At 38.8% G+C, this 27212-nt stretch overlaps 1 protein-coding gene across 1 annotated transcript in view; it reads right to left on the reverse strand.

The window, feature by feature from the left end:
- LOC150076628 (uncharacterized) overlaps positions 1–27212 on the reverse strand; it is a 1101557-nt gene that overhangs the window by 583917 nt on the left and 490428 nt on the right. Inside the window, exons 13-14 of the mRNA XM_090386980.1 lie at positions 24555–24719; positions 7284–7398 (exon numbers count right to left, since the gene is read on the reverse strand). Coding sequence (XP_090243106.1) covers positions 7284–7398; positions 24555–24719 — 280 coding nt within the window. The remainder of the gene's footprint in view (positions 1–7283; positions 7399–24554; positions 24720–27212) is intronic.

Here is a 27212-nt window from a genome sequence, read left to right on the forward strand (position 1 = left end):
AAAAACAGAGCCACTGATAACCACAAGCTATAATTCATAAAAATGAGGAAAATAAAAATTCATTTATAATCTAGCTTTTATATTTATAATCTAGCATCTATAATCTAACAAGATAAGTGAAGTTAACAGTATTACTTCAAAATGTCATGAAAATAAAAGGAAAAATTTTTTAAATGTTTAAGTTCAAAAACAAAACTGAATACAAAGAATTCAAGTCAAATGAAAAAAAAAAAAAAATATATATATATATATATATACATGTTTTTTAAACAACAAACTAACTAATGTTCATTAATTACTACAACAATTTTTTTTTGGATAATTCAAAATTACAGTTCCTCCTTAACTATCACTTTTCTTGAAGAAATTGGAAATTTTTTGTTGAGTAAGGGTCCTGAATTTCTAATTGTAACATTGTTCTTCACTACTCTGAGACAAAAAATCTTTTGAATTCTTGCCAGAATTAGCAAAATGCAATATGATATTTAACTTTTTTTTTATTCTTATATTAATCTTTATTGTACATAAAGATACCATACAATATACCCATCATGGCATGCTGCCAGGGGTTCTTCACTTCACCTGTAATTTTTTTTCCTTGAACTGCTATTTCTATTTTTACATGATATCCTGCCTCATCACCTTCTAGCCATTTTCTTACATTCACCAATTAATAATTTTTTCACCACTACAAAAGATCACAACACCCTTCAATATCATATGAATCAATAAGACCATTGTCATTACTATTAATAGCTTTTCTGTGCACTAACTATTCTACTTGAGACTGAAATTGAAATTTTATTGAAAGTAAATCGAAATCATGACTCAAACCAGAGCAGCAAAGCAAAAGGCTCAAGCTAATGGGAATGCTGTGGCTCAGGGGAGAACTGAGGGGGGCAGTTGCCCTCTGAATCACACCCTTTTAAGATGCACTATTTGCTTGATGTTTGCGGAGCAGTCAGGTATGGGACATGATACTGCCATGGGGGAAGTCTTTGTATGTGCGCGATGCAAGGAGTGTAAGGAAATCAGGCGACAACTCAGCGTTGTTAAGGGCCTATATGAGAGCTTGAAGGACAGGGTGGATGGCCTCGAAGGATTACAAGTGAGGGGCCCATCAAGCTCTCAGCTGCCCACACCAATGCCAGAGCTTGCACATGGTCATCGCGCAACACAGCGGCAACACCCAGGGCAGAATGCGCTGGTCCCAAAGGAACTAGTAGTTGTTGGTGACTCTATTGTCAGGGAAACGGGAAACATGCTTTGTAAAAAGGATAGGTGGAACAGGACCACGGTATGTCTGCCAGGGGCAAAGGTTGATGATGTTGTAGAGCGGATATCATCTTTTAAGGGCACAAAAGGTGATATAGTTGTACACGTTGGCACAAATGATATTAAGAGTAGGAGACCAGCGGAATTACTTAAGAAGTACAGGTCACTGATGAAAAAAAGCCGAGAATTAGGGTTGAATTTGAAAGTGTCTGCAATTCTGCCCAGACACGATAGGAGGGAGTATATGATGAGAGCCCTGTCGATCAATTCGGCCCTGGAAAGATTGTGCAGGGCTCAAGGGGTAGAATTTTTTTCAGCCTGGTCTGTACTTGTTAACAGGAGAGACTGCTTCTACAGGGATGGGATACACTTAAATAGAAAGGGTGCAAGAATGTTTGCTGATGCTATCGAGACGGTTTTAGGTGGGTCGGAAAACTGGAAAAATTGGGGGATACAAGGACTAATAGATTAACAGTAGCCACTAGCAGAGGAGAAAGTGATTCTTGCACTGCTTCTATTGGAATGAGCAGCAGCCTGGAAAATAAGATGCAGGATATTACAGAGACTGCTGGGAATCATGGGGGTACAAGTAAACACATGGGTTGTGTTAGGGTGGCTAAGAGGAAGAGCAGGTGCATGTGTACTTGTGTGTACACCAATGCTAGGAGTTTAGTAAATAAATTTGATGAATTTGAGTTATTGCTCAAAACATCAAAGGCAGATATTGTTGGGATTTCAGAGACGTGGTGTCACACAGATATAAGGAATGCAGAACTGGAATTTGGGGAGTACAATGTGTACAGAAAGGATAGACAGGATAGGAAGGGAGGAGGGGTTATGCTACACATAAAATCCAAGGAAGTGAAGCCAGTCGACATCACTGGACAGTGCAGTGTCGAGTCAGTTTGGTGTGACATAAGCATTGGAAGATCAAAATTGAGAGTAGGAGTGTTCTATAGGCCTATGGGGGATTTTAATTTCCCAGATATTGACTGGAATTTGGGGACTGGTCACTCACACACTTGCAAGGCTTTTGTAGATTTATTGGATGATTGTTTTCTACATCAGCATGTTCGGGAGGCAACTACAGGGAGTAATACTCTTGATTTGATTATCATTAGTGATTCTTCATGCATTAAGAATCTGCAGATAAATGAACCACTAGGTGGCAGTGATCACAGTGTTCTGAAGTGGGAGTTACTCAAAGAGGTAACTACCATTAGGGGTAAAGGGAAGGCGTATTGCTTTCGTAAAGGCGACTACGATGGACTGAGACAGTATTTCAGTTCTATACAGTGGGATCAACTGATGAAGTTACCAACAGCAAATTCAAAATGGGAAGCATTCAAAGAACTTATCTTGCAAGCTACTAGGCTTTACATACCAACTAAGAAATATTGTTCAAGGTTTAGGCCTAAATGGATGTCAGATGAACTAATGAGGCATATGGCAGAGAAGAAAAATGCATGGGATACATACAAATTAACACGTGACACAGAAGCCTATGATATATACAAGTTGATCTGTAACCAAGTTACAAAGGAGGTTAGGCAGGCAAAGGCAGATTACGAGAGATCCTTGGCAAGGAATGCGAAGTAAAACAGCAAAGAGTTCTTTACTTATGTAAACTCTAGAAGGAAGGGGATGAATCAGATTGGTCCACTTGATATCGAAGGGTCAACTGTTGATGACTCTGCTCAGGTAGCTAACAAACTAAATGAATATTTTGCATCGACATTCACACATGAGGAGTTATTCAGCGAGGGGAATGCCAGAGGTGTATTCAACTCTAGCAGTAAGCTAGAGAATCTTGTAATAACTGAGAGTAAAGTGGAGGAGAAATTGTTGAAGATAAACACAAGAAAGGCACCTGGGGTGGATGGGATCTATCCAGTTATATTAAAGGAGGCAGTAAAGGAAGTAAGCAAACCCTTAGCCATAATTGTGAGAGCTTCCTTGGACTCAGGGGAGGTACCCATGGACTGGAGATGTGCAAATGTGACCCCAATTCACAAGGGAGGATCAAATTCTGACACAAGTAGTTATAGACCTGTGAGTTTAACTTCTATTCCCGGAAAATTAATGGAGGCACTGGTTAAAGAAGCACTGAAGGATCATCTAGACAAGACTTCAGTTATAGCTAGGACACAGCATGGTTTTGTTAAGGGGAAGTCTTGCCTGACCAATTTGATTGGATACTATGATGCATTCACAAAAGAACTGGATGCAGGGAATAACTTTGATATTATATACTTGGATCTTAGAAAGGCTTTTGATACTGTTGCACAGGGAAGACTGCTGCACAAATTGGAGCAGTGTGGCATTGGAAGCAAATTGCTGCTATGGATAAAGGGGTGGTTGAGGGGGAGAAGACAGAGAGTGGTAATCAATGGACACTGCTCATCATGGACTAATGTTATTAGTGGAGTCCCTCAGGGTTCAGTATAGGGTCCTTTATTGTTCTCTGTATTTATAAATGATATTGATGATGGTATATCAAGCTTAATGTCCAAGTTTGCAGACGATACGAAGGTTGGCAGGATTGTCAAGGACACTACTCACATTATGCTGCTGAAACAGGATCTGGAAAGGTTGAGCAGATGGGCTGAGAGGTGGCAAATGAAGTTTAACATTGACAAATGTAAAGTACTACATATGGGAAACAGCAACCCCAGAGCAACGTATCAACTCTGTGGTACTACACTGACAGTGGTAGAGAATGAAAGGGACCTGGGGGTGGTCGTGCAGGCAGATATGAAGTTCTCTGAGCAGTGCAGACGGGCTGCAAGAGTAGCTCATGGTGTATTGTCAATGATATATAGGAAATTTTCTAGCAGGGATAAGGAGGTGATTATTCCCTTGTATAAGGCAATGGTCAGGCCACACCTAGAGTACTGTATACAGGCCTGGAGGCCTCATTTCAAGAAGGATGTAGAGCTGCTGGAACGAGTACAGAGAAGAGCAACAAGATTAGTGAATGGAACAAAGGGACTGCTCTTACGAAGAAAGGCTTAAGTTTTGCGAATTACAGTGTCTGGAGACTAGGCACCAGCGAGGTGATCTGATAGAGGTGTACAAAGCCTTGAATGGTTTGAGCATGCTCAATGCTGATGGGATTCTTCCTCTTGCTCAGAATAATCACCTGATGGGGCATAAGTTCAAATTGAGGAAAGACAGATGTAGGATAGATGTGCGGAAATTTGCCTTTAGCCAGCGGGTGGTTGGTAGGTGGAACAGACTTCCATCCCTTGTCGTGGAAGTTGATAGCCTAAATAAGTTTAAGGCTCAGCTGGACAGGTATTTCGAACGAACAGAGGGGTGAAGTGGAAGTGGTTATTTTTTATTTATTTATTTTACTTTATTTTTTTTTTTTTGGCTGATGCTGCATAAGCTTGCTTTCTTGCATCAAATGCCTCTACTAATGCTAATGCTAATACTTCTGCACACTACCCATCATCATTATCAGCCATTTGTAATCCATTGGAGGATGAAGGCCTCTCCAGAAACTTTCCAGTTCCTTCTGTTTAGTGCAATGGCCATCCATTTACTACCCAAGCACTCTTGAATTTCATTTTTCCATCTCCATTTTGTCTTCCGGTTTTCTTTTAGCTCCTCTTAGGTAACATTCTGTTATTTTCTTAGTCCATCTGTCATCATTCCTTCGAGCTATGTGTCCTGGCCAAATCCATTTCAGTTCTTTAGTTTTGATAAGAATGCCCTTTACTTGTGACTTATGTTTGCTGTCTTATCCAAGTGTTTCTCTTCTTATCCAACAATCAAATACCTAATATAATGCATTCCATTCTTCGCTGTGTAGTTTCAGCTTCTCTTCCATTCTTTTGGCGAGTGACCAAGTTTCACTTGCATAAGTCATAGTGGGAGTATACATTCGTTCATTATTTTATGTTTCAGACAAATTGGGATATTGCAGCTCAGTATTTGCAGATATTGCAGCTCAGCTCAGCTCAGTATAAATTTTCTGAATGCTATCCATCCGGAATTTATTCTTCTCTTGACTTTCAGCCATTTATCATTGTTATAGCTAATGACTTGTCCAAGATAAGTATATGAATCCACCTTTTCAATTTCTACTCCTTCAATGATTATATCTGTTTCTGTGGAATACTTGTTCATCATTATTTTTGATTTAGCCATATTCATCTTTAGTCCAAAATCCTTACTAACTCAGTATAACTAATTAAGGTTTTCCTCTAATTCTGCAGGATTGTGGCTTATGATCATAATGTCATCTGAAAATTGTAAATGGTTTAGGTACTCTCCAATCACACTGACTTCTTTCTGTGATCAGTTCAATCTTCTGAAAGCTTCCTCAAAGGCAGCAGTAAACAACTTCAGAAATATTGTGTCTCCTTGTTAAACTAGGCCTGATGTAGCAGAGTGATTAGGAGCGTGAGTGCAGTAGCACATTCTCTTTACATGGACCGGGGTTCAGGCCCATGACTGCTAAATACAATTAACATTTGTATTGATTCATTTATGACTCCAGGGGCTCACATCTGGTGAGTATGGACTTGGCACACCCAAGGTCCTGAGCTGGATATCATCAGTCTTCTTTTTCTTGGTGATTCCCTTCTAGTTCTCTCTCTCTCTCTCTCTCTCTCTCTCTCTCTCTCTCTCAGGGAATTCAGGGTTTTTTCGTTTTTTTTTTTGGCTGGTGCAGCATGAGTTTCAGGCTAATAATAATAATAATAACTCCTTTCTCAATTTTAAATTTGCTACTGTCTAATAAAGGTGGTAGCGTTCTCATATATTTTGTTCAAAATCATAATGTATGGGGTATCTATGCCTTGTCTTTCCAGTGCCCGAAACATTGCCTAATGCTGTAAGGAGTCAAATGCCTTTTCATATCCATAAATTCCAGGCATAATGGTGCTTTATCTGCACACTACTACTGTATTGTAGTAGTATAGCACTGTAAATGTATGGGACTCACATATTTAGAATTCCAATACCTGGAAAGAAACAAAATCCATAAAGTTTGATAAAATTTGGTAGCGTATTGCTGTGGTTTGGGGAGAAGGTTCCTGCCAACGTAGCTAATCATCTTTCTGTCATGTTTCATGGCATAAGAGGATATCTAGCAAATCCTCTTATGCCATGAAACCCATTAGCCATTGTTAAAATATTACCAAGTGGTACTGTGACTTTAATTTTGATCAGAGTGTTTTTATATGCAAAAAAGTCAGCTGTGATTTCCCATGACTGATGTGACTGCATTGTCACAACGATGAATTTTGACCAATGACCCATGAAGATGTACAGCTATTAAAAAAAGGGAGTAATCCATGAAGATATTTTTATTCCTCGTGAAATGGTTAAAAAGGCATTTTTATCACTAGTGGCATAATCAACGGGGATTGGGGTTCAACCCCCTCATCATGAGAAGAAGACAATATGCAAGCTGAAAGTATGGTAATTGTATTAAACTTTCACTTTGGTAGATTAAGTAAATTTAAACAGTATACTGTTAATTGTTACTTTCTGCACCAAAGAAGAATAGAATAGAATAACTTATTTGTATTGAATTCATCTATTTTTGTTTAGTTTTCTGGATATTTGCAACAGCATATATCCAGACAACTAAAGCAAATTAATCTACCAATTGCAAGTTTCGTGCTTTTATTCCTTATTCAAAAATGCAACTAACAATGGGCATCATGCCATTTCAAGGTTTAATCAGATGTACTTAAATAAAGTGTGTAGTGTAATGAACAAATTCTGCAAGACTTATAAAAAAAAAAAAAAATTAAGAACTTAAAATACATTTTCTTGTCACTATTATCCAGTAATAATCAGTCACAAATAAAAACATAATAAACACTAATAATAATAATAATAGAAGTGTAGGGCAGCCATCCCTCTCTCTCTCTCTCTCTCTCTCTCTCTCTCTCTCTCTCTCTCTCTCTCTCTCTCTCTCTCTGTCTCTCTCTCTCTCTCTCTCTCTCTTTTTCCTTCCCCTTACCAGAAAATAAACAAAATTACCTTACCATCCTTCCATATTTGAGCAACAAATGCATCTTGAGAATTTTGTAACAAAGCAACTATATTTTCATTTAAAGGATCCATATTTTTCATCAGCCACTGACCAGCTACATAATCCACCTAAAAAAAAGAAACCTTTTTTTTTTTTTTTGCAAAGTTTATTTATATTTTCAGTCAACTAAATGAAAATAAACTTAAAACAGCAGTAAATGCTACATATATCAATTTCACTTATCTACATGGTGGTTGTGATTAAAATACACCACTTTGAAGGATAATAGAAAAAATATGAATTAAAGAAATTTGAACCGAGTAAAGGGACCAATTGCATTTATTTAAAACATCACATAGGTCACATGCTATAACAATCAAGCAGCAGGTGATAAATGTATTGATGCACAATACACTGGTAGTAAAGACAGAGAGCACCATCAACAGTTGCTTTTTCATATTAGCAAAAATTTTATTGTTTGATGATAGACTCTGTCCTTAAGAGAAAGTTTTAATATATAAGCATTAGCATCAGTAGAGGCATATGATGCAAGAAAGCAAGCTTATGCAGAATCAGCCAAAAAAAAAAAAAAACAACTTCCAATTTCACCCATCCATTCTCTCCAAAGTTTGCCCACTTCTTCATTGAATTTATTTAAACTATCAACTTTTACACCAACAGATGGAAGTTTATTCCAGCAATGGACTACCAACTGGCTAAAGAAAAATTTCCTCACACCTATTCTACAACAGTCTTTTCCACAATTTCAGTTTATACCCGCTCAGGTTCATAATCTGAACAAGAGGAAGAATCCCATCAGCATTTAACTTGCTGAAACTATTCAAGGCCTGATACACCTCAGTGAGATCACCTCACAGGTGATTAGTCTTCAGATGCTGCAATCTGCAGAATTTAAGCATTTCTTGGTAACAGCAACCTTTTATTCCACTCATTAATTTCTTTGTCCCTCTCTGTACTTGTTCTAGTAGCTCAACATTTTTCCAAAAAAATGAGGCCTCCAGATCTGTATGAAGTGGCCTGACTACTGCCTTATACAAAGGCATAATCATCTCCTTATCCCTGCTAGTAAAATTCCAAAATATCACTGACAATACCCAATGAGCTATTCTTGCAGCCTGGCTGCACTGTTTAGAAAACTTCATATATGACTGCACAATTACCTCCAGGTCTTTTTTGTTCTCCACTACACTGAGTGTAGTACACACAATTGGTACATTTCTGTGGGGTTACTGCTACCCATATTCAGTACTTTGCATTTGTCAATGTTAAACTTCAGTTGCCATTTCTCAGACCATCTGCCAAACCTTTCTAGATCCTGTTGCAGTAGCATATTGCCATTACTGTGTTTAATAATCCTGCCAACCTACATATCATCTACAAACTTGGACAGTAAGCCTAATATATATTCATCAACACCGCTGATAAATATACACAACAACGATGGGCCAAACACCGAAACCTGGGAGACTGCACTAATAATATTAGACTACGAAGAACAGTGTCCATTCATAACCACTTTCTGTCTTCTCCCACTCAACTATCCCTTTTCAGGAAAGCTTTTGATACTGTTACACATGGAAGACTACTGTAAAAAAGCTTTCCTGAAAACCAAGTATATGATACTGGTCCAATTTGTACGGTAGTCTTCCATGTGCAACGGTATCAAAGGCGTTCCTAAAATACCAGCATAAGAGATCAAAATTATTTTTTTGAATCCAGTTTGTTAGTGACTACATCATAGTATCCAATCAAAATTTATCAGACAAAACTTCCCCTTACTGCACTCTTGTCTAGATGATTCTGCTATTGTTATTTGTTGTTATTTGGTTTTTAGGAGCATTAGCAACTAAGGCCATATTGCTCCGGGAATATGCGGTAGTCATTCCCTGACCTTTCTGCATCCTCCATATTTGGTGGTGATAGGCTCGAACCCCAGTCTAATCAAGAAGCATGTGCTATGCACTGCTGCTCCTTCCCACCTGGCTACGGAGGCACCTCTAGATGATCCTGCAATGCTTCTTTAGGCATTTGGAACGAATGGAGGGATGAAATGGGAGGGTTTTTATTTTTTTATTTTTTTGGCTGATGCTGCATAAGCTTGCTTTCTTGCATCGTATGCCTCTACTAATGCTAATGCTAATGCTAAAAGTTCCACAACAACAGATGGAAGTCTGTTACAGCAATCAACTACCCACTAGCTAAAAGTAAACGTCTGCACATCTACTCTACAACTGTCTTTACTCAATTTGAATCTATGCCCCATCAGGTTCTTAAATGACAAAGCGGAAGTATCCCATCAGCATTGAGCTGCTCAAACCATTCAAGGCCTTATACACCTCAATCAGATCATCTTGCAGGTGCCTAGTGTCCAGATGCTGCAACTTGCAGAATTTAAGCCTTTCTTTGTAAGTTCCTCTCAACAGTGGAGTTCCTCCACTGTTGAGAGGAACAAAGCCCTTAATGCCATACTGTTCCAATTTGCACAGCAGTCTTCCATGTGCAATAGTATAAAAAGCTTTTCTGAAATCCAAGAATATAATATCAAAATTATTTTTTGCATCTAGTTCCTTTGTGACCACATTGTAGCATCCAATAAAATTGGCCAGACAAGACTTCCACTTAACAAACCCATGCTGTGTCTGAACTATTACTGCAGTCTTGTCTAGGTTATCCTGTATCACCTTTAATTAGTGACTCCATTATTTTTTCAGGAACAGAAACAGGGGTCTCAGACAGTTTTTAAATTCTGTACAAGACAACCAGTTATTTTAGTCTCTTGATCAAAAGCAAATACTAATATTCAGATTTAAAAATATCCAAAACTAGTCTTCCCATTTCTGAATTCTAAAATGCTTCTTGTAGGACACTTGACATTTTGATTTCATGAAACATGCGAACTGATTCTCAAGCATGACTAAATGTAAGCTAAACACTGAGTGGAGAAACATAAGAAAATGATTTATATGATGAATGTGCATATATATGCACAAGCGCCTATTGTCTTCACTACGTCCATCCATCTGTCTGTCTGTTTGTCTGAATGTAACAATTTGACTTCCAGTGAATGAATTTTCACGAAATTTAATTTTTGGGACTTTTAAAAATATTTGTCAAGCCATTCTAAATTTTGTTAAAATCATACAAATAAAAATCTGGAAATTATTATTTCTTCTTTTCTTTTCATACAATTTGTATGTAAATGATATTCATAAATTAAATGTAGTTTTAAGCAGAATTGTTAGCTTTAGACAGTCCATGCACACTTCACAAGTATTGTTATGTAAACTTATGAATGTGGTATCATTTGTGGAGAGAGAGAGAGAGAGAGAGAGAGAGAGAGAGAGAGAGAGAGAGAGAGAGAGAGAGAGAGAGAGGAAATTGCTTAAAAAAAGTATATGGAAGAAGGGTAATAATAATTGTATTTAAATCAAACAGCCACGTTTAGAGAATGTAAAACTATATATTTTTATTAAGTGTTCTATAATCTTAGAAATTAATTGATATTATTCCTTGAGCATTTTTATTTTATTTAATTGATAAGAAGATAACTATCTTTATTTTTTCCCTTCTATTAAACACAGAAAAACAATTCAATTAATTTAAGAAAACCATATGAATGCACCCAAAATACAATGCACTGCATACATTACCTAATTTGTTTAATTGCTAGTGTTGCCATAATTGGTCTAGATTTTTGATAGCAAAAACTTGTCACTTCCTGTAGAAAGGCATGTTTGACACAATTATATGGATCACATGAAATTTGGATGTTGCTGCAGGTATGAATAGAGCTCAAAATGAATGAAAACCATGGTGGTAAAAGTTTTTTCTGTGGTAACATGTGATAATCAAAATGAAACAATGTGTTATTCCAAATTTTCCCTTAGAAATTTGGAACATAGGTTGAAGAGACCAACTCTGTCTAACAGTTCAGCTCACTGCAACAAGTTGTTTCAGAGGGTTTGGAAAAAACAAAAAAATTGCTGAGTTATACAGCCATAAGTTCCAAATAAATTAATTTTATAGTCATCTTACACATAACATTGTGGTCATTACAGTATAGCGTATGTATATTTCGAACTTATTAGCGCAAGGTATAAGGTAAAACTAGATAGCACAAAATGTTTCACTGAATTTTGGAATCTATTAGATTAGTGTAATATTGACAATTAATTATTTACATTTATTAATATTATTAATTTCCATTGTTCATCAATTGTATTCAAATGGGAATCATGCTCCAGACTAAAGCAGCAAAGCAATGAGCACAAAGTAGCAGGAGTGCTGTGGCTCAGGGGAGAACCAAAGGGGACGATTTGGTCAATAAATTTGATGAATTTGAGATATTGCTCAAAACATCAAAGGCAGATATTGTTGGGATATCAGAGAACCAAAGGGGACGATTCTCCAGTGCATCACAGCTTAAAAAATATGCAACTGTGAAATGTTTGCAAACCTTACTAGAACAGGATATTATCTAGTCATGGATTATGTCTAGTGTGGGTGCCAGGCGCAGAGAGTGTCAAAAAATTAGGCACCAACTCAGCATTCTAATGGGCGTCTATGAGAGTTTGCAGAATAGGGGAAGAGGCCCTCAAAGATATTAAAGTAGGGGACTCATTAACCTCTAAGCTGCCCAACTCAATGCCAGAGCTCACTCTTGTGCAACAACAGCAGCAATCTTCAGGGCACAATGCATTGGTTCTAGGGGAATTAGTTATTGTTGAAGACCCTACTGTAAGGGAGACGGGTAATATACTGTGCAAAAAGGACAGGTGGAATAGGATCAGCAGTCTGCCAGGGCCAAAAGTTGATATTAAAATAGATATCATCTTTTAAGAGCACGAAGGGTGATATAGTTGCACACATTGACACTAATGACATTAAAAGTAGGAGATATGCAGATTTCGTTAACAATTACTGATTCTTGAAATGCTTCGATTGAAATGAGCAGTAGCCTGGAAAACAAGATGCAGGGTATTTCAGAGACTGCTGGGAGTCACTGCAGTACAAGTAAACACATGGGTTGTGTAAGGGTAGCTAAGAATAGGAACAGGTGCATGTATACTAGTGCTTACACCAATGCTAGGAGTTTGGTGAATAAATTTGATGAATTTGAGGTATTGCTCAAAACATCAAAGGCAGATATTGTTCGGATATCAGAGACATGGTGTCACACAGATATAAGGAATCCAGAACTGGAATTTGGGGAGTATAAGAAGGATAGACGGGATAGGAAGGGAGGAGAGGTTATGCTATTCGTTAAGAAAAACACATCAAATCCAAGGAAGTGAAGCCAGCCAACATCGCTGGAAAGTGCAGTGTTGAGTCAGTTTGGTGAGATATAAGCATTGGGAGATCAAAATTGAGATAATGCTCAAAACATCAAAGGCAGATACTGTTGGGATATCAGAGACGTGGTGTAACACAGATATAAGGAATGCATAACTGGAATTTGGGGAGTAAAAGAAAGATAGACAGGATAGGAAGGGAGGAGGGGTTATGATATTAGTTAAAAAACACATAAAATTCAAGGAAGTGAAGCCATCCAACATCGCTGGACAGTGCAGTGTCAAGTCAGATTGGTGATACATTGGGAGATCAAAATTGAGAGTAGGAGTGTGTTATAGGCCTAATGACTCTGATGAGTATAACAAGAAACTGTACAGGGAAATAGAGTGGGCCAGTAAATCAGAGAGTCTTATAATGGGGGATTTTAATTTCTGAGATATTGACTGGAATTTGTGGGTTGGTCACTAACACACTAGCAAGGCTTTTGTGGATTTATTGGATGATTGTTTTCTACATCAGCACGTTTCAGAGGAAACAAGAGGGAGTAATACTCTTGATCTGATTATCAGTAGTGATTCTTCATGCATTAAGAATCTGTAGATAAAGGAACCACTAGGTGGCAGTAATCACAGTGTGCTGAAGTGGGATTTACTCAAAGAGGTAATTACCATTAGGGGTAAAGGGAAGGGTTTTTGCTTTCGTAAAGAAGACTACCGAGGTCTGAGACAGTATTTAAATTCTATATGGTGGGAAAAACTGATGATTTACCAACAGCCAATTCAATATGGGAAGCACTCCAATAATTTATCTTCGAAGCTACTAGGCTTTACATACCAACAATGAAATATTGTTTAAGGTTTAGGCCTAAATGGATGTCAGATGAACTAATGAGACATGGCAGAGAAGAAAAATGCATGGGATACATATAAATTAATGGGTGACATGGAAGCCTATGATAGATATAAGCTGGTCTGTAACCAAGTCACAAAGGAGATTAGGCAGACAAAGGCAGACTATGAGAAATCTTTGGCAAAGGATGCAAACAAAAACAGCAAAGAGTTCTTTACCTATGTAAACTCTAGAAGGAAAGGGGTGAATCCGATTAGCATTAGCAAGGGTACATGATGCAAAAAAGCAAGCTTACATAGCATCGGCCGAAAAAAAACAAAAAAAAAAACCCCTTATTTCACTGACCCTCGTTCCAAATGTTTGTCAGGTTCTGCCTTGAATCTATTTATGCTATCAACGTCTACAACGACAGGTGGAAGTTTGTTCCAGCAATCAACCGACAGCTGGCTAAAGGCAAATTTCCGCACATCTATCCTACAACCGTCTTTCCTCAATTTGAATTTATGCCTTCTCAGGTGATTATTCTGAGCAAGAGGGAGAGTCCCATCAGCATTGAGCATGCTCAAAACATACATCTCAATCAGATCACCTTGCAGGTGCCGAGTCTCCAGACACTGTAATTTGCAAAATTTAAGCCTTTCTTCATAGGAGCAACCCTTTGTTCTGTTCACTAATCTTGTTGCCCTTCTCTGTACTCATTCCAACAGCTCTACATCCTTCTTAAAATGAGGCTTCCTGAGCTGTAAACAGTACTCAAGGTTTGGCCTGACCATTGCCTTATACAAGGGGATAATCACCTCCTTATCCCTGCTAGAAAAATTCCTGTATATCATTGACAAGACACAATGAGCTACACTTGCAGACCATCTGCACTGCTCAGAAAACATCATATCTGCCTGCACAAATTAGAGGTGGTAGATGACTTTCATCAACCGGTGAAATACCACCACTTTGCTTATTGGAGGCTTGAAGTGGTGAAACCTATGTTTAGTCTCTAGAGCAAAGTTTCCGGCATCCCCCTCCCTCCATACTTCTCCTTCAACCCATGCATGGCACTAAGTACTATAGGTTTTTTGATACCTTTCGTGTTTGGGGTTTTCATAAAAAAAAAAAAAAAAAAAAATTACCCCCAGGTCCTTTTCATTCTCTACCACTGTCAGTGTGGTACCACAGAGTTGATACGTTACTCTGGGATTACTGCTTCCCATATGTAGTACTTTACATTTGTCAATGTTAAACTTCATTTGTCACCTCTCTGTTGGCAAATGAAGTTTAACATTGACAAATGTAAAGAATCTGCTCAACTTTTTTAGATCCTTGGTAGATTGGTCCACTGGATACGATGGTTCAACTATTGATGATCCTGCTCAGGTGGCTAACAAACTAAATGAGTATTTTGCATCTACATTCACACATGAAGAGTTCTTTAGGGAGGAGAATCCCAGAGGTGAATTCAACTCGGGCAGTGAGCTAGATGATTTTGTAATAACTGAGAGGAAAGTGGAGGAGAAATTCTTGAAGATAAACATAAAAAAGGCACCCTGTGTGGATGCGATCTATCCAGTTATATTAAAGGAGGCAGCAAAGGAAGTAAGCAAACCCTTAACTATAATTACGAGAACTGCTTTGGACTCAGGGGAGGTACCCATTGACTGGAGATGTGAAATGTGACCCCAATTCACTAAGGAGGATAAAAAAAAATTTTTAAAAATTAGACCTGTTAGTTTAACTTCTGTTTCAGGAAAATTAATGGAGGCACTGGTTAAAGAAGCACTGCAGGATTATCTAGACAAGACTTCAGTTATAGCTCGGACACAGAATGGTTTTCTTAAGGGAAAGCCTTGTCTGACCAATTTGATGGGATACAATGATGTGGTCACAAATGAACTAGATGCAGGAAATAACTTTGATTTTGTATATTTGGATCTTAGAAAGGCCTTTGATACTGTTGCACATGGAAGACTGCTGAACAAACTGGAAACTTGAGCAGTGTGACATTGGAGGCAAATTGCTGCTATGGATAAAGGGATGGTTGAGTTGGAGAAGATAGAGTGTGTTAATCAATGGACACTGAGAGGACTAATGTTACCTGTGAAGTCCCTGAGGATTCAATGTTGGGTCCATTGTTATTTTCTGTATTTATAAATGATATCGATGATGGTATATCAAGCTTAATGTCCAAGTTTGCAGATGATATGTAGTTTGGCAGGGTTGTCCTTAACAATGCAACAAAACGCTGCTGCAACAGGATCTTGAAAAGTTGAGCAGATGGGCTGAGAGGTGGCAAATGAAGTTTAACATTGACAAATTTAAAGTACTACACATGGGAAGCAGCAACCACAGAGTAATGTATCAACTCTGTGGTACTACACTGACAGTGGTAGAGAACGAAAAGGACCTGGGGGTAATTGTGCAGGCAGATATGAAGTTCTCTGAGCAGTGCAAACTGTCTGCAAGAGTAGCTCATGGTATCTTGTCAAGGATATACAGGAATTTTTCTAGCAGGGATAAGGAGGTGAAAATCCCCTTGTTAGCATTAGCATTAGTAGAGGCATTTGATGCAAGAAAGCAAGCTTATGCAGCATCAGCCAAAAAAAAAAAAAAAAAAAACCCAATTCCACTTCACCCCTCTGTTCGTTCAAAATACCTGTCCAGCTGAGCCTTAAACTTATTTAGGCTATCAACCTCCACCACAAGGGATGGAAGTCTGTTCCACCAACCAACCACCCGCTGACTAAAGGCAAATTTCCGCACCTGTATCCTACATCTGTCTTTCCTCAATTTGAATTTATGCCCTCTCAGGTGATTTTTCTGAGCTAGAGGAAGAATCCCATCAGCATTGAGCATGCTTAAACCATTCAAGGCTTTATACACCTCTATCAGATCACCTCGCTGGTGCCTAGTCTCCAGACACTGTAATTTGCAAAACTTAAGCCTTTCATCGTAAGAGTACCCCTTTGTTCCATTCACTAATCTTGTTGCCCTTCTTACTCGTTCCAGCAGCTCTACATCCTTCTTGAAATGAAGCCTCCAGACCTGTATACCGTACCCTAGGTGTGGCCTGACCATTTGCCTTATATAATGGAATAATCACCTCCTTATCCCTGCTGGAAAAATTCCTGTATATCATTGACAATACTCCATGAGCTACTCTTGCAGCCCATCTGCACTGCTCAGAGAACTTCATATCTGCCTGCACAACCACCCCCAAGTCCCTTTCATTTTCTACCACTGTCAGTGTAGTATCACAGAGTTGATACGTTGCTCTGGGGTTGCTGTTTCCCATGTGTAGTACTTTACATTTGTCAATGTTAAACTTCATTTGCCACCTCTCAGCCCATCTGCTCAACCTTTCCAGATCCTGTTGCAGCAGCATAATGTCAGTAGTGTCCTTGACAACACTGTCAACCTTTGTATCGTCTGCAAACTTGGACATTAAGTTTGATATACCATCATCAATATCATTTATAAATACAGAAAACAATAATGGACCCAACACTGAGCCCTGAGGGACTCCACTAATAACATTAGTCTACGATGAGCAGTGTCCATTGATTACCACTCTCTGTCTTCTCCCGCTCAACCACCCCTTTATCCATAGCAGCAATTTGCCTCCAATGTCACACTGCTCCAATTTGTGTAGCAGTCTTCCATGTGCAACAGTATCAAAAGCCTTTCTAAGATCCAAGTATATAATATCAAAGTTATTCGCTGCATCCAGTTCTTTTGTGACTGCATCATAGTATCCAATCAAGTTGGTCAGGCAAGACTTCCCCTTAACAAAACCATGGTGTGTCTGAGCTATAACTGAAGTCCTGTCTAAATGATCTTGCAGTGCTTCTTTAACCAGTGCCTCCATTAATTTTCCTGGAACAGAAGTTATGCTCACAGGTCTATAATTACTTGTGTCAGCCTTTGATCCATCCTCCTTTGTGAACTGGGGTCACATTTTCACATTTCCAGTCTATGGGTACCTCCCCTGAGTCCAAGGAAGCTCTCATAATTATGGCTAAGGGTTTGCTTACTTCCTTTGCTGCCTCCTTTAATATAACTGGATAGATCCCATCCACCCCGGGTGCCTTTCTTGTGTTTATCTTCAACAGTTTCTCCGCCACTTTACTCCCAGTTATTTCAAGATTCTGTAGCTTACTGCTAGAGTTGAATACACCTCTGGCATTCCCCTTGCTGAATAACTCCCTCATGTGTGAATGTCGATGCAAAATATTCATTTAGTTTGTTAGCTACCTGAGCAGGATCATCAACAGTTGACCCATCAATATCAAGTGGACCAATCTGATTCATCCCCTTCCTTCTAGAGTTTACATAAGTAAAGAACTCTTTGCTGTTTTTCTTTGCATCCCTTGCCAAGGATTTCTCGTAATCTGCCTTCGCCTTGTATAAGGCAATGGTCAGGCCATACCTTGAGTACTGTGTACAGGTCAGGAAGCCTCATTTCATGAAGGATGTACAGCTGTTGGAACGAGTACAAGAAGGGCAACAAGATCAGTGAATGGAACAAAGGGTTGCTCTTACGAAGAAAGATTTAAGTTTTGCAAATTACAATGTCTGGAGACTAGGCACCTGCGAGGTAATCTGATTGAGGTGTATAAAGCCTTGAATGGTTTGAGCATGCTCAATGCTGATGGGATTCTTCCTCCTGCTCAGAATAATCACCTGAGAGGGCATAAATTCAAACTGGGGAAAGACAAATGTAGCATTAGCATTAGTCTGTAATCAGGTCACAAAGGAGGTTCGGCAGGCGAAGGCGGATTACGAGAAATCTTTGGCAAAAGATGCTAAGAAAAACAGCAAGGATTTCTTTACTTATATAAACTCTAAAAGGAAGGGGATGAATATGATTGGTCCACTTGACATCGATGGTTCGACTGTTGATGATCCTGCTCAGATAGCAAACAAACTGAATGAGTATTCTGCATCTACATTCACACGTGAGGAATTATTACAATTTGAAAATGGAAGAAGGTTATCAAATTGTAGCAGTGTGCTTAATGATTTTGTAATAACTGAGAGCAAAGTGGAGGAGAAATTGTTGAAGTTAAACATAAGAAAGGCACCTGGGGTGGATGGGATCTATCCAGTTATTTTAAAGGAGGCGGCAAAGCAACTAAGCAAACCCTTAGCCATAATTATGAGAGCATCCTTGGACTCAGGGGAGGTTCCCACGGACTGGAGATGTGCAAATGTGTCCCCAATTCACAAAGGTGGATCGAAGGGTGACACGGGTAATTACAGACCAGTTAGTTTAACTTCTGTTCCGGGTAAAATAATGGAGTCGCTGGTTAAAGATGCATTTCAGGATCATCTAGACAAGACTGCAGCAATAATTCAAACACAGCATGGGTTTATTAAGGGAAAGTCTTGTCTGACAAATTTGATTGGTTATTATGATGTGGTCACAAAGGAACTGGATGCAAAAAATAATTTTGATATCATATACTTGGATTTCAGGAAAGCTTTTGACACTGTTGCGCATGGAAGACTACTGTACAAATTGGAGCAGAATGGTATTAAGGGTAAGTTGCTACAATGGATAAAAGGATGGTTAAGTGGGAGAAGACAGAGGGTGATAATCAATGGGTGCTGCTCTTCTTAGACTAATGTTATTAGTGGAGTCCCACAGGGTTCGGTGTTGGGTCCACTGTTGTTTTGTGTATTTATCAATGATATTGATGAAGGTATATCAGGCTTAATGTCGAAGTTTGCAGATGACACAAAGGTTGGCAGGGTTGTTAATGACAGTAATGGCAGTGTGCTACTGCAACAGGATCTAGATAATTTGGGCAGATGGGCTAAGAAGTGGCAACTGAAGTTCAACCTTGACAAATGCAAAGTACTGCATATGGGTAGAAGTAACCCCAGAGAAACGTACCAACTGTGTGGTACTACACTTAAGGTGGTAGAAAATGAAAAAGACCTGGGAGTAATTGTGCAGTCAGATATGAAGTTTTCTGAGCAGGGCAGACAGGCTGCTAGGGCGGGTCATGGGCTTTTGTCAATGATATATAGGAATTTTGCTAGCAGGGAAAAGGAGGTGATTGTCCCTCTGTATAAGGCAATGGTCAGGCCACGCCTTGAGTACTGCGTACAGGTCTGGAGGCCTCATTTTAGGAAGGATGTAGATTTGCTTGAGCGTGTACAGAGAAGAGCAACACGATTGGTGAGGGGAATGAAGGGATTCACTTACCAAGAGAGGCTTAAGTTCTGCAAATTGCAGTGGCTGGAGACTAGGCACCTGCGCGGTGATCTGATTGAGGTCTATAAGGCCTTGAATGGGTTGAGCACGCTGAATTCTGATGGGATCCTTCCACTTGTTCAGATTACCAACCTACGGGGACATAAGTTCAAATTAAGAAAGGACAGATGTAGAATAGATGTTCGGAAATTTGCCTTTAGCCAGCGGGTGTTTAATTGCTGGAACAAACTTCCATCTGTCGTTGTGGAAGTTGATAGGTTAAATAAATTTAAGGAGGAACTGGACAGGCATTTGGAGGGAATGGTGTGATTTTTTTTTTTTTTTTTTTGGCTGATGCTGCATAAGCTCCTACACTTGCTTTCTTGCATCATGTGCCACCACTACTACTACTACTACTACTACTATTAGTAGAGGCATCTGATGCAAGAAAGGAAGCTTATTCAGCATCAGCCAAAATAAAAAAAAAAAAAACCAACCACTACTCCCATTTCACCCCTCCGTTCGTTCGAAATACCTGTCCAGCTGAGCCTTAAATTTGTTTAGGCTATCAACTTCAACAACAAGCGATGGGAGTCTATTCCACAAACCAACTGCCCGCTGGCTAAAGGCAAATTTCCGCACATCTATCCGACATCCATCCTTCTTCAATTTGAATTTATGCCCTCTCAGGTGATTATTCTGAGCAAGAGGAAGAATCCCATCGGCATTGAGCATGCTCAAGCCATTCAAAGCCTTATACACCTCTATCAGATCACCACGCCGATGCCTAGTCTCCAGGCTCTGTAATTTGCAAAACTTAAGCCTTTCTTCGTAAGAGCAACCCTTTGTTCCATTTACTAATCTTGTTGCCCTTCTCTGTACTCGTTCCAGCAGCTCTATATCCTTCTTGAAATGAGGCCTCCAGACCTGTATACAGTACCAAAGGTGTGGCCTGACCAATGCCTTATACAAGGGAATAATCACATCCCTGTCCCTGCTAGAAAAATTCCTGTATATCATTGACAAGACACCATGAGCTACTCTTGCAGCTCGTCTGCACTGCTCAGAGAACTTCATATCTGCCTGCACAATTACCCCCAGGTCTTTTCATTCTCTACCACTGTCAGCGTAGTACCACAGAGTTGATACGTTGATCTGGGGTTACTGTTTCCCATATGTAGTACTTTACATTTGTCAATGTTAAACTTCATTTGCCACCTCTCAGCCCATCTGCTCAACCTTTACATTTGTCAATGTTAAACTTCATTTGCCACCTCTCAGCCCATCTGCTCAACCTTTCCAGATCCTGTTGCAGCAGCATAGTATCAGTAGTATCCTTAACAACCCTGCCAACCTTGGTATCGTCTGCAAACTTGGACATTAAGCCTGATACACCATCATCAATATCATTTATAAATACAAAAAACAACAATGGACCCAACACTGAACCCTGAGGAACTCCACTAATAACATTAGTCCACGTTGAGCAGCGTCCATTGATTTCCACTCTCTGTCTTCTGCCACTCTACCATCCCTTTATCCATAGCAGCAATTTGCCTCCAATGCCACACTTCTCCAATTTGTGCAACAGCCTTCCATGCGCAACAGTATCAAAAGCCTTTCTAAGATCCAAATATATAATATCAAAATTATTCCCTGCATCCAGTTCTTTTGTGACTACATCATAGTATCCAATCAAATTGGTCAGACAAGACCTGCCCTTAACAAAACCATGCTGTCAGCCTTTGATCCTCCTTTGTGAATTGGGGTTACATTTGCACATCTCCAGTCCATGGGTACCTCCCCTGAGTCCAAAGAAGCTCTCATAATTATGGCTAGGGGTTTGCTTACTTCCTTTGCTGCCTCCTTTAATATTAACCGGATAGATCCCATCCACCCCGGGTGCCTTTTTTATGTTTATCCTCAAAAATTTCTCCTCCACTTTCCTCTCAGTTATTAGAAAATCATCTAGCTCACTGCCAATGTTTACTTCACCTACGACATTCCCCTTCCTGAATAACTCCTCATGTGTGAATGTAGATGCAAAATACTCGTTTAGATTGTTAGCTACCTGAGCTGGATCCTCAACTGTTGAACCATCAACATCCAGTGGACCAATCTGATTCTGATTCATCCCTTTCCTTCTTGAATTTAAATAGGTAAAGAACTCTTTTCTGTTTTTCTTTGCATCCTTTGCCAAGGATTTCTCATAATCTGCCTCTGCCTGCCAAATCTCCTTTGTGACTTGGTTACAGACCAACTTATATCTATCATAGGCTTCCATGTCACCCATTAATTTGTATGTATCCCATGCATTTTTCTTCTCTGCCATATGTCTCATTAGTTCATCTGACAACCATTTAGGCCTGAACCTTGAACAATATTTCTTGGTTGGTATGTAAAGCCTGGTAGCTTCCAAGATTAGTTCCTTGAATGCTTCCCATTTTGAATTTGCTGTTGGTAACATCATCAGTTGGTCCCAATGTATAGAATTTAAATACTGTCTCAGACCATCATAGTCGTCTTTATGAAAGCAAAAACCCTTCCCTTTACCTCTGATGGTAGTTACCTCCTTGAGTAAATCCCACTTCAGCACACTGTGATTACTGCCACCCAGTGGTTCCTTTATCTGCAGATTCCTAATGCATGAAGAATCACTACTGATAATCAGATCAAGAGTATTACTCCCTCTAGTTGCCTCCCGAACATGCTGGTGTAGAAAACAATCATCCAATAAATCCACAAAAGCCTTGCTAATGTGTGTGACCAACCCACAAATTCCAGTCAATATCTGGGAAATTAAAATCCCCCATTATAAGACTCTCTGGTTTACTGGCCCATTCTATTTCCCTGTACAGTATCTTATTATACTCATCAGAGTCATTAGGCCTATAGCACACTCCTACTCTCAATTTTGATTTACCTATGCTTATGTCACACCAAACTGACTCGACACTGCCCTGTCCATCAATGTCGACTGGCTTCACTTCCTTGGATTTTATGTGTTTTTTAACTAATAGCATAACCCCTCCTCCCCTCCTGTCCTGTCTATCCTTTCTATACACATTGTACTCCCCAAATTCCAGTTCTGCATTCCTTATATCTGTGTGACACCACGTCTCTGATATCCCAACAATATCTGCCTTTGATGTTTTGAGCAATACCTCAAATTCATCAAATTTATTTACTAAACTCCTAGCATTGGTGTACACGCAATTATACATGCACCTGTTTCTATTCTTAGCTACCCTAACACAACCCATGTGTTTACTTGTACCGCAATGACTTCCAGCAGTCTCTGAAATATCCTACATCTTGTTTTTCAGGCTTCTGCTCATTCCAATAGAAGCAGTGCAAGAATCTCTTTCACCTCTGCCAGTGGCTACTGTTAATCCATTAGTCTTTGTCTCCCCCCAAGCTAGCAGTTTTCCGACCCACCTAACACTGCCTCGATAGCAACAGCAAATATTCTTGCACCCTTTCTATTTAAGTGTATCCCATTCCTGTAGAAGCAATCTCTCCTGTTAACAAGTACATTCCAGGCTGAAAAAAATTCTACCCCTTGAGCCTTGCACAATTTTTCCAGGGCCGAATTGATCGACAAGGCTCTCATCATATACTCCCTCCTATCGTGTCTGGGCAGAATTGCAGACACTTTCAAATTCAACCCTACTTCACGGCTTTTTTTCAACAGTGACCTGTACTTGTTAAGTAATTCCGCTGGTCTCCTACTCTTAATATCATTAGTGCCAACGTGTACAACTATATCACCTTTTGTGCCCTTAAAAGATGATATCTGCTCTACAACGTCATCAACCTTTGCCCCTGGCAGACATACCCTGGTCCTGTTCCACCTATCCTTTTTACAAAGCATGTTCCCCGTTTCCCTGACAATAGAGTCACCAACAACTACTAGTTCCTGTATGTAGGATAGATATGAGGAAATTTGCCTTTAGCCAGCGGGTACTTGGTTGGTGGAGCAGACTTCCATCCTTTGTTGTGGAAGTTGATAGCCGAAATAAATTTAAGGCTGAGCGAGCTGTACAGGTATTTGGATCGAACGGAGGGGTGAAATGGGAGTAGTTTTTTTTTGGCTGATGCTGCAAATAAGCCTGCTTTCTTGCATCATATGCCTCTCCTAATGCTAATGCTAAGTATAAGTCAATGTTGAAAAAAAGTCACAAGGGTTAAATTTGAAAGTATCTACAATTCTGACCAGACATGACAGGAATGACTATATAATGAGAGCCTGTCAATCAATACGGCCTTGGAGAGATTGATCAAGGCTGATGGGGTAGAATTTTTTTTAACATGTTCTGTGCTTATTAATAGGGTTTTAGAGGGATAGGATACACTTAAATAGAAAGGGTGCAAGAAAATTTGCTCATGCTATTGAGGCAGTGTTAGGTACATCGGAAAACTACTAGCTTGGACAATCTGGACAATCTTAGACTGAATGGATGTGTGAAATAGGATTTTTTTTTTTTTTGGCTAATGCTGTATAGACTTGCTTTCCGGCATCATATGCCTCTAGTAATGCTAATAGGTTTTTTTTTTTTTTTTTATTAGTCGTTGGTGCATTGACTTCTGTGGCCATATTTCACTTCCCAAGGTTTTGCATTTTCTACTCTGATCCAAGCCCGCAACCTTTGGGTTGCTTGGCAGGCACTTTACTCACCAGGCTAGCCTGATTGGCTAATGCTAATGTACCAAAATGACCATGCTTTTTGATCATGTTTATATAAAGTCAATAAAGCATTTACGTATCAGCACGCATTCACTGTAATAGCAACTGAATATTTTAAGAAATGTATACTTAGCACAGTCAAAGGTAAAATGTGAAGGTTTTAAAACTGATAGCAAAATAGCAACAATAAAATTAGAAATTTATTTAACTAATTATAAAATGTAGGAAATGGATTAATGTACCTTATCTGCATAGTGAAGAACTGAAAAATCAAAATGTCCACGAAAATCTGATTTCACAAATTTTGGATGTAGATTATGAGTATTTCCAAGCTTATCCACGAATGTTTTATCAGTGGCTTTTGGAAACCAACATTCTTCATCGAGTAGAGCTAGAATACCCATTGGCTAAACATTAAAAAGATTTTTTAAACAAAAAGTATCACATCATATCATACACAACAAGTAATAATTTAAATCACAGGAATATAACTCATATTAAAATCAATGTACAGTAACACCACCATATCTGCAAGGGATACGTTCCAAGACCTACTGCGGATGGCTGAAACCGCGAATATAAGCAAACACCTGCTGACCCCCATATACATGATTTTCTTGTTCATACATAAGTATAATAAAGTTTAATTGATAAATTAAACACACAGTAAGACATTACCAACATTAAAAACGGCAATAATAGAAATCGTTAAATACAGAAATAATAGATCGACTTTACTACAGTTTATAATAGGTTCCACTAGAGAAATGTAACTGAAAATTGTTTTTATTGTTTTATGGTAGTGACTTCCAGAAATGTGCTTTAGTAAAATGTGAGCTAGTGAGGTGTTAATAGTGTGTCTCTGCCTTTATGGTGTTGTTTATTCAGTTGCTACATGTGCACAGCTTTGTTTATGTGTATCTAGCGTGCCTCCTCAAATTGTAATTGTGCTTTATTCCCTAAAAATGAGTAAAATACTTTAACCCTATTTTTCCCATAGGGCCTGTTATTTATATTGCATGAGGGTTTCTAGGAACACAACTATCGTACTATACGAGGACTGACTGTACTCACTTGGCGGGCAGTTTGAAACTTATGAGCCGTTTATTTTTTTATTTTCTGGAATTTTACAAATTTTCTCATTTTTTTCCCATGGTTAACTGTGGGTAACTGAATCAGTGGATACCGAATCAGCGGATGTGGGGGCACAACTGTATATTTATTCATATTAAAATAACCATAACCTGCATCTACTTACTTTACTCCTCTGACCGTTTGGTCATCTCAGAGTACAAACAGAAAATGTATTTATTTTTATTTACTTTATCCATGCTCATTGTCCAAGTTAGGGGTCAGCGACATGGATGAAATACTTCCACTAAGTACGGTTGGCACAGCCTACTGGAGTAAGCCCTAGTTCCTGCATATATCTTGCCACACCTCTACTCTCGATTGTCATCTTCAGTCTGCCTATCCTCCTTCGACCTGGAACTTGGCAGCTAAGCACATGCTTAGTAATGTGGTGCTGGATATGCCCCCCCCCCCCACCATCCAAGTCTGTTCTCCCTAATCTTCAAGTTGATGGGCACAGTTTTCATCTTCTGTCTCACATCTTCATTCTGCCTTCTATCTCTCAGGGTTATTCCCAAACTTCACCTTAGCATTCTCATTTCTGCTGACATTAGAACTTGTTCTTCTTTTTTTCTGACAGCCCAGCAATCCGAGCCATATAACATACATAGCCTTACCACCTGTTTTGATTTCAGTTTAGTTGGCATCTTCTTGTTTTTTGAAACACCAGACATTTCCAGCCATTTGCCCCATCCATATTTTATTCAACTTTGGATGTCCAGTTCACAGCTGCTACTTGTGTCTAGCACTAACCCAAGGTACATGTAGTTGTTAAACCTATTAAGCTGTACATTGCCAATGCCCTATTCTGTCCTGTTCCTTTTGGCTTTTAGGTCTTCCTACTGTAGAACTGTTACCCATCTCTCTAGCTTCTCCTGTATTCACTCTCTCTCTCTCTCTCTCTCTCTTGTGATTTGCCAATAAGCATGATGTCATCTGCAAAGAGTAAACTGTCAGAGCATTACTCTGACAGTTTACCGTAAATTGCATCTATTTTATTTTATTTTTTTTAAATTACAAAGATCATAAATAGTGTACACAACAAGTAGAATCAGCCAAAGAGTTTTGCTTCTTATATTTTGGTTTTTTTTTTAATTAAAAAAAAAAAAAGATTTTAGTACTGATTATAAAATTAGAATGTGGCTGTATCATGTGCTCAGAATTAAAAAGCCAATAAAATATTCAAAACATATTTTGTTGAATTCTTAAATTTGTTTTCACAACTCATTTGTACTCATTCGTTAGATTTGTATTCATTGTTTTGACAATGAACTATTGCCAACTACTTTATTTATCTAGACAAACAGACATCTGTCTGTTTGTCTAGATAAACAAATTAGTTAGTAGATAAATATATAAATTGATAAATGTATATTGGGAAAATGAGTGATAAAAACAAGAAACCTGGTAAGACCCAAAGTTAACAACACCTGCTATTAACAATTTCTATTAGCCACAGAGGAGTGTTGATTTTTTAAAAAAAAAAAGTGTTCACAATTGGCATTATGGAGAATAGAAATCCAAAAAACTTGAATGATGTTCAACATCTAGAAACAGGAATTGGAAAACTGCTAAAAAAAACACTGGCAAGGAAGTTATTAACACTTCATTTTCATCATTGGTGTTTCACCAAGGGCATTTCCATACATATATTCAACAGCTGCTTATCCATATTATCCTATACTTAGTGCTCCATCTTCATCTCCCCATATCCACCATTCCCTCTCAATTCATTTATTATAGGTTCCCCTCAATCTCCATATGGTCCA

This window comes from Mastigoproctus giganteus, chromosome 12, assembly GCF_048544385.1.
Source record: "Mastigoproctus giganteus isolate SK-2022 chromosome 12, ASM4854438v1, whole genome shotgun sequence".
Lineage (NCBI taxonomy): Eukaryota > Metazoa > Arthropoda > Arachnida > Uropygi > Thelyphonidae > Mastigoproctus > Mastigoproctus giganteus.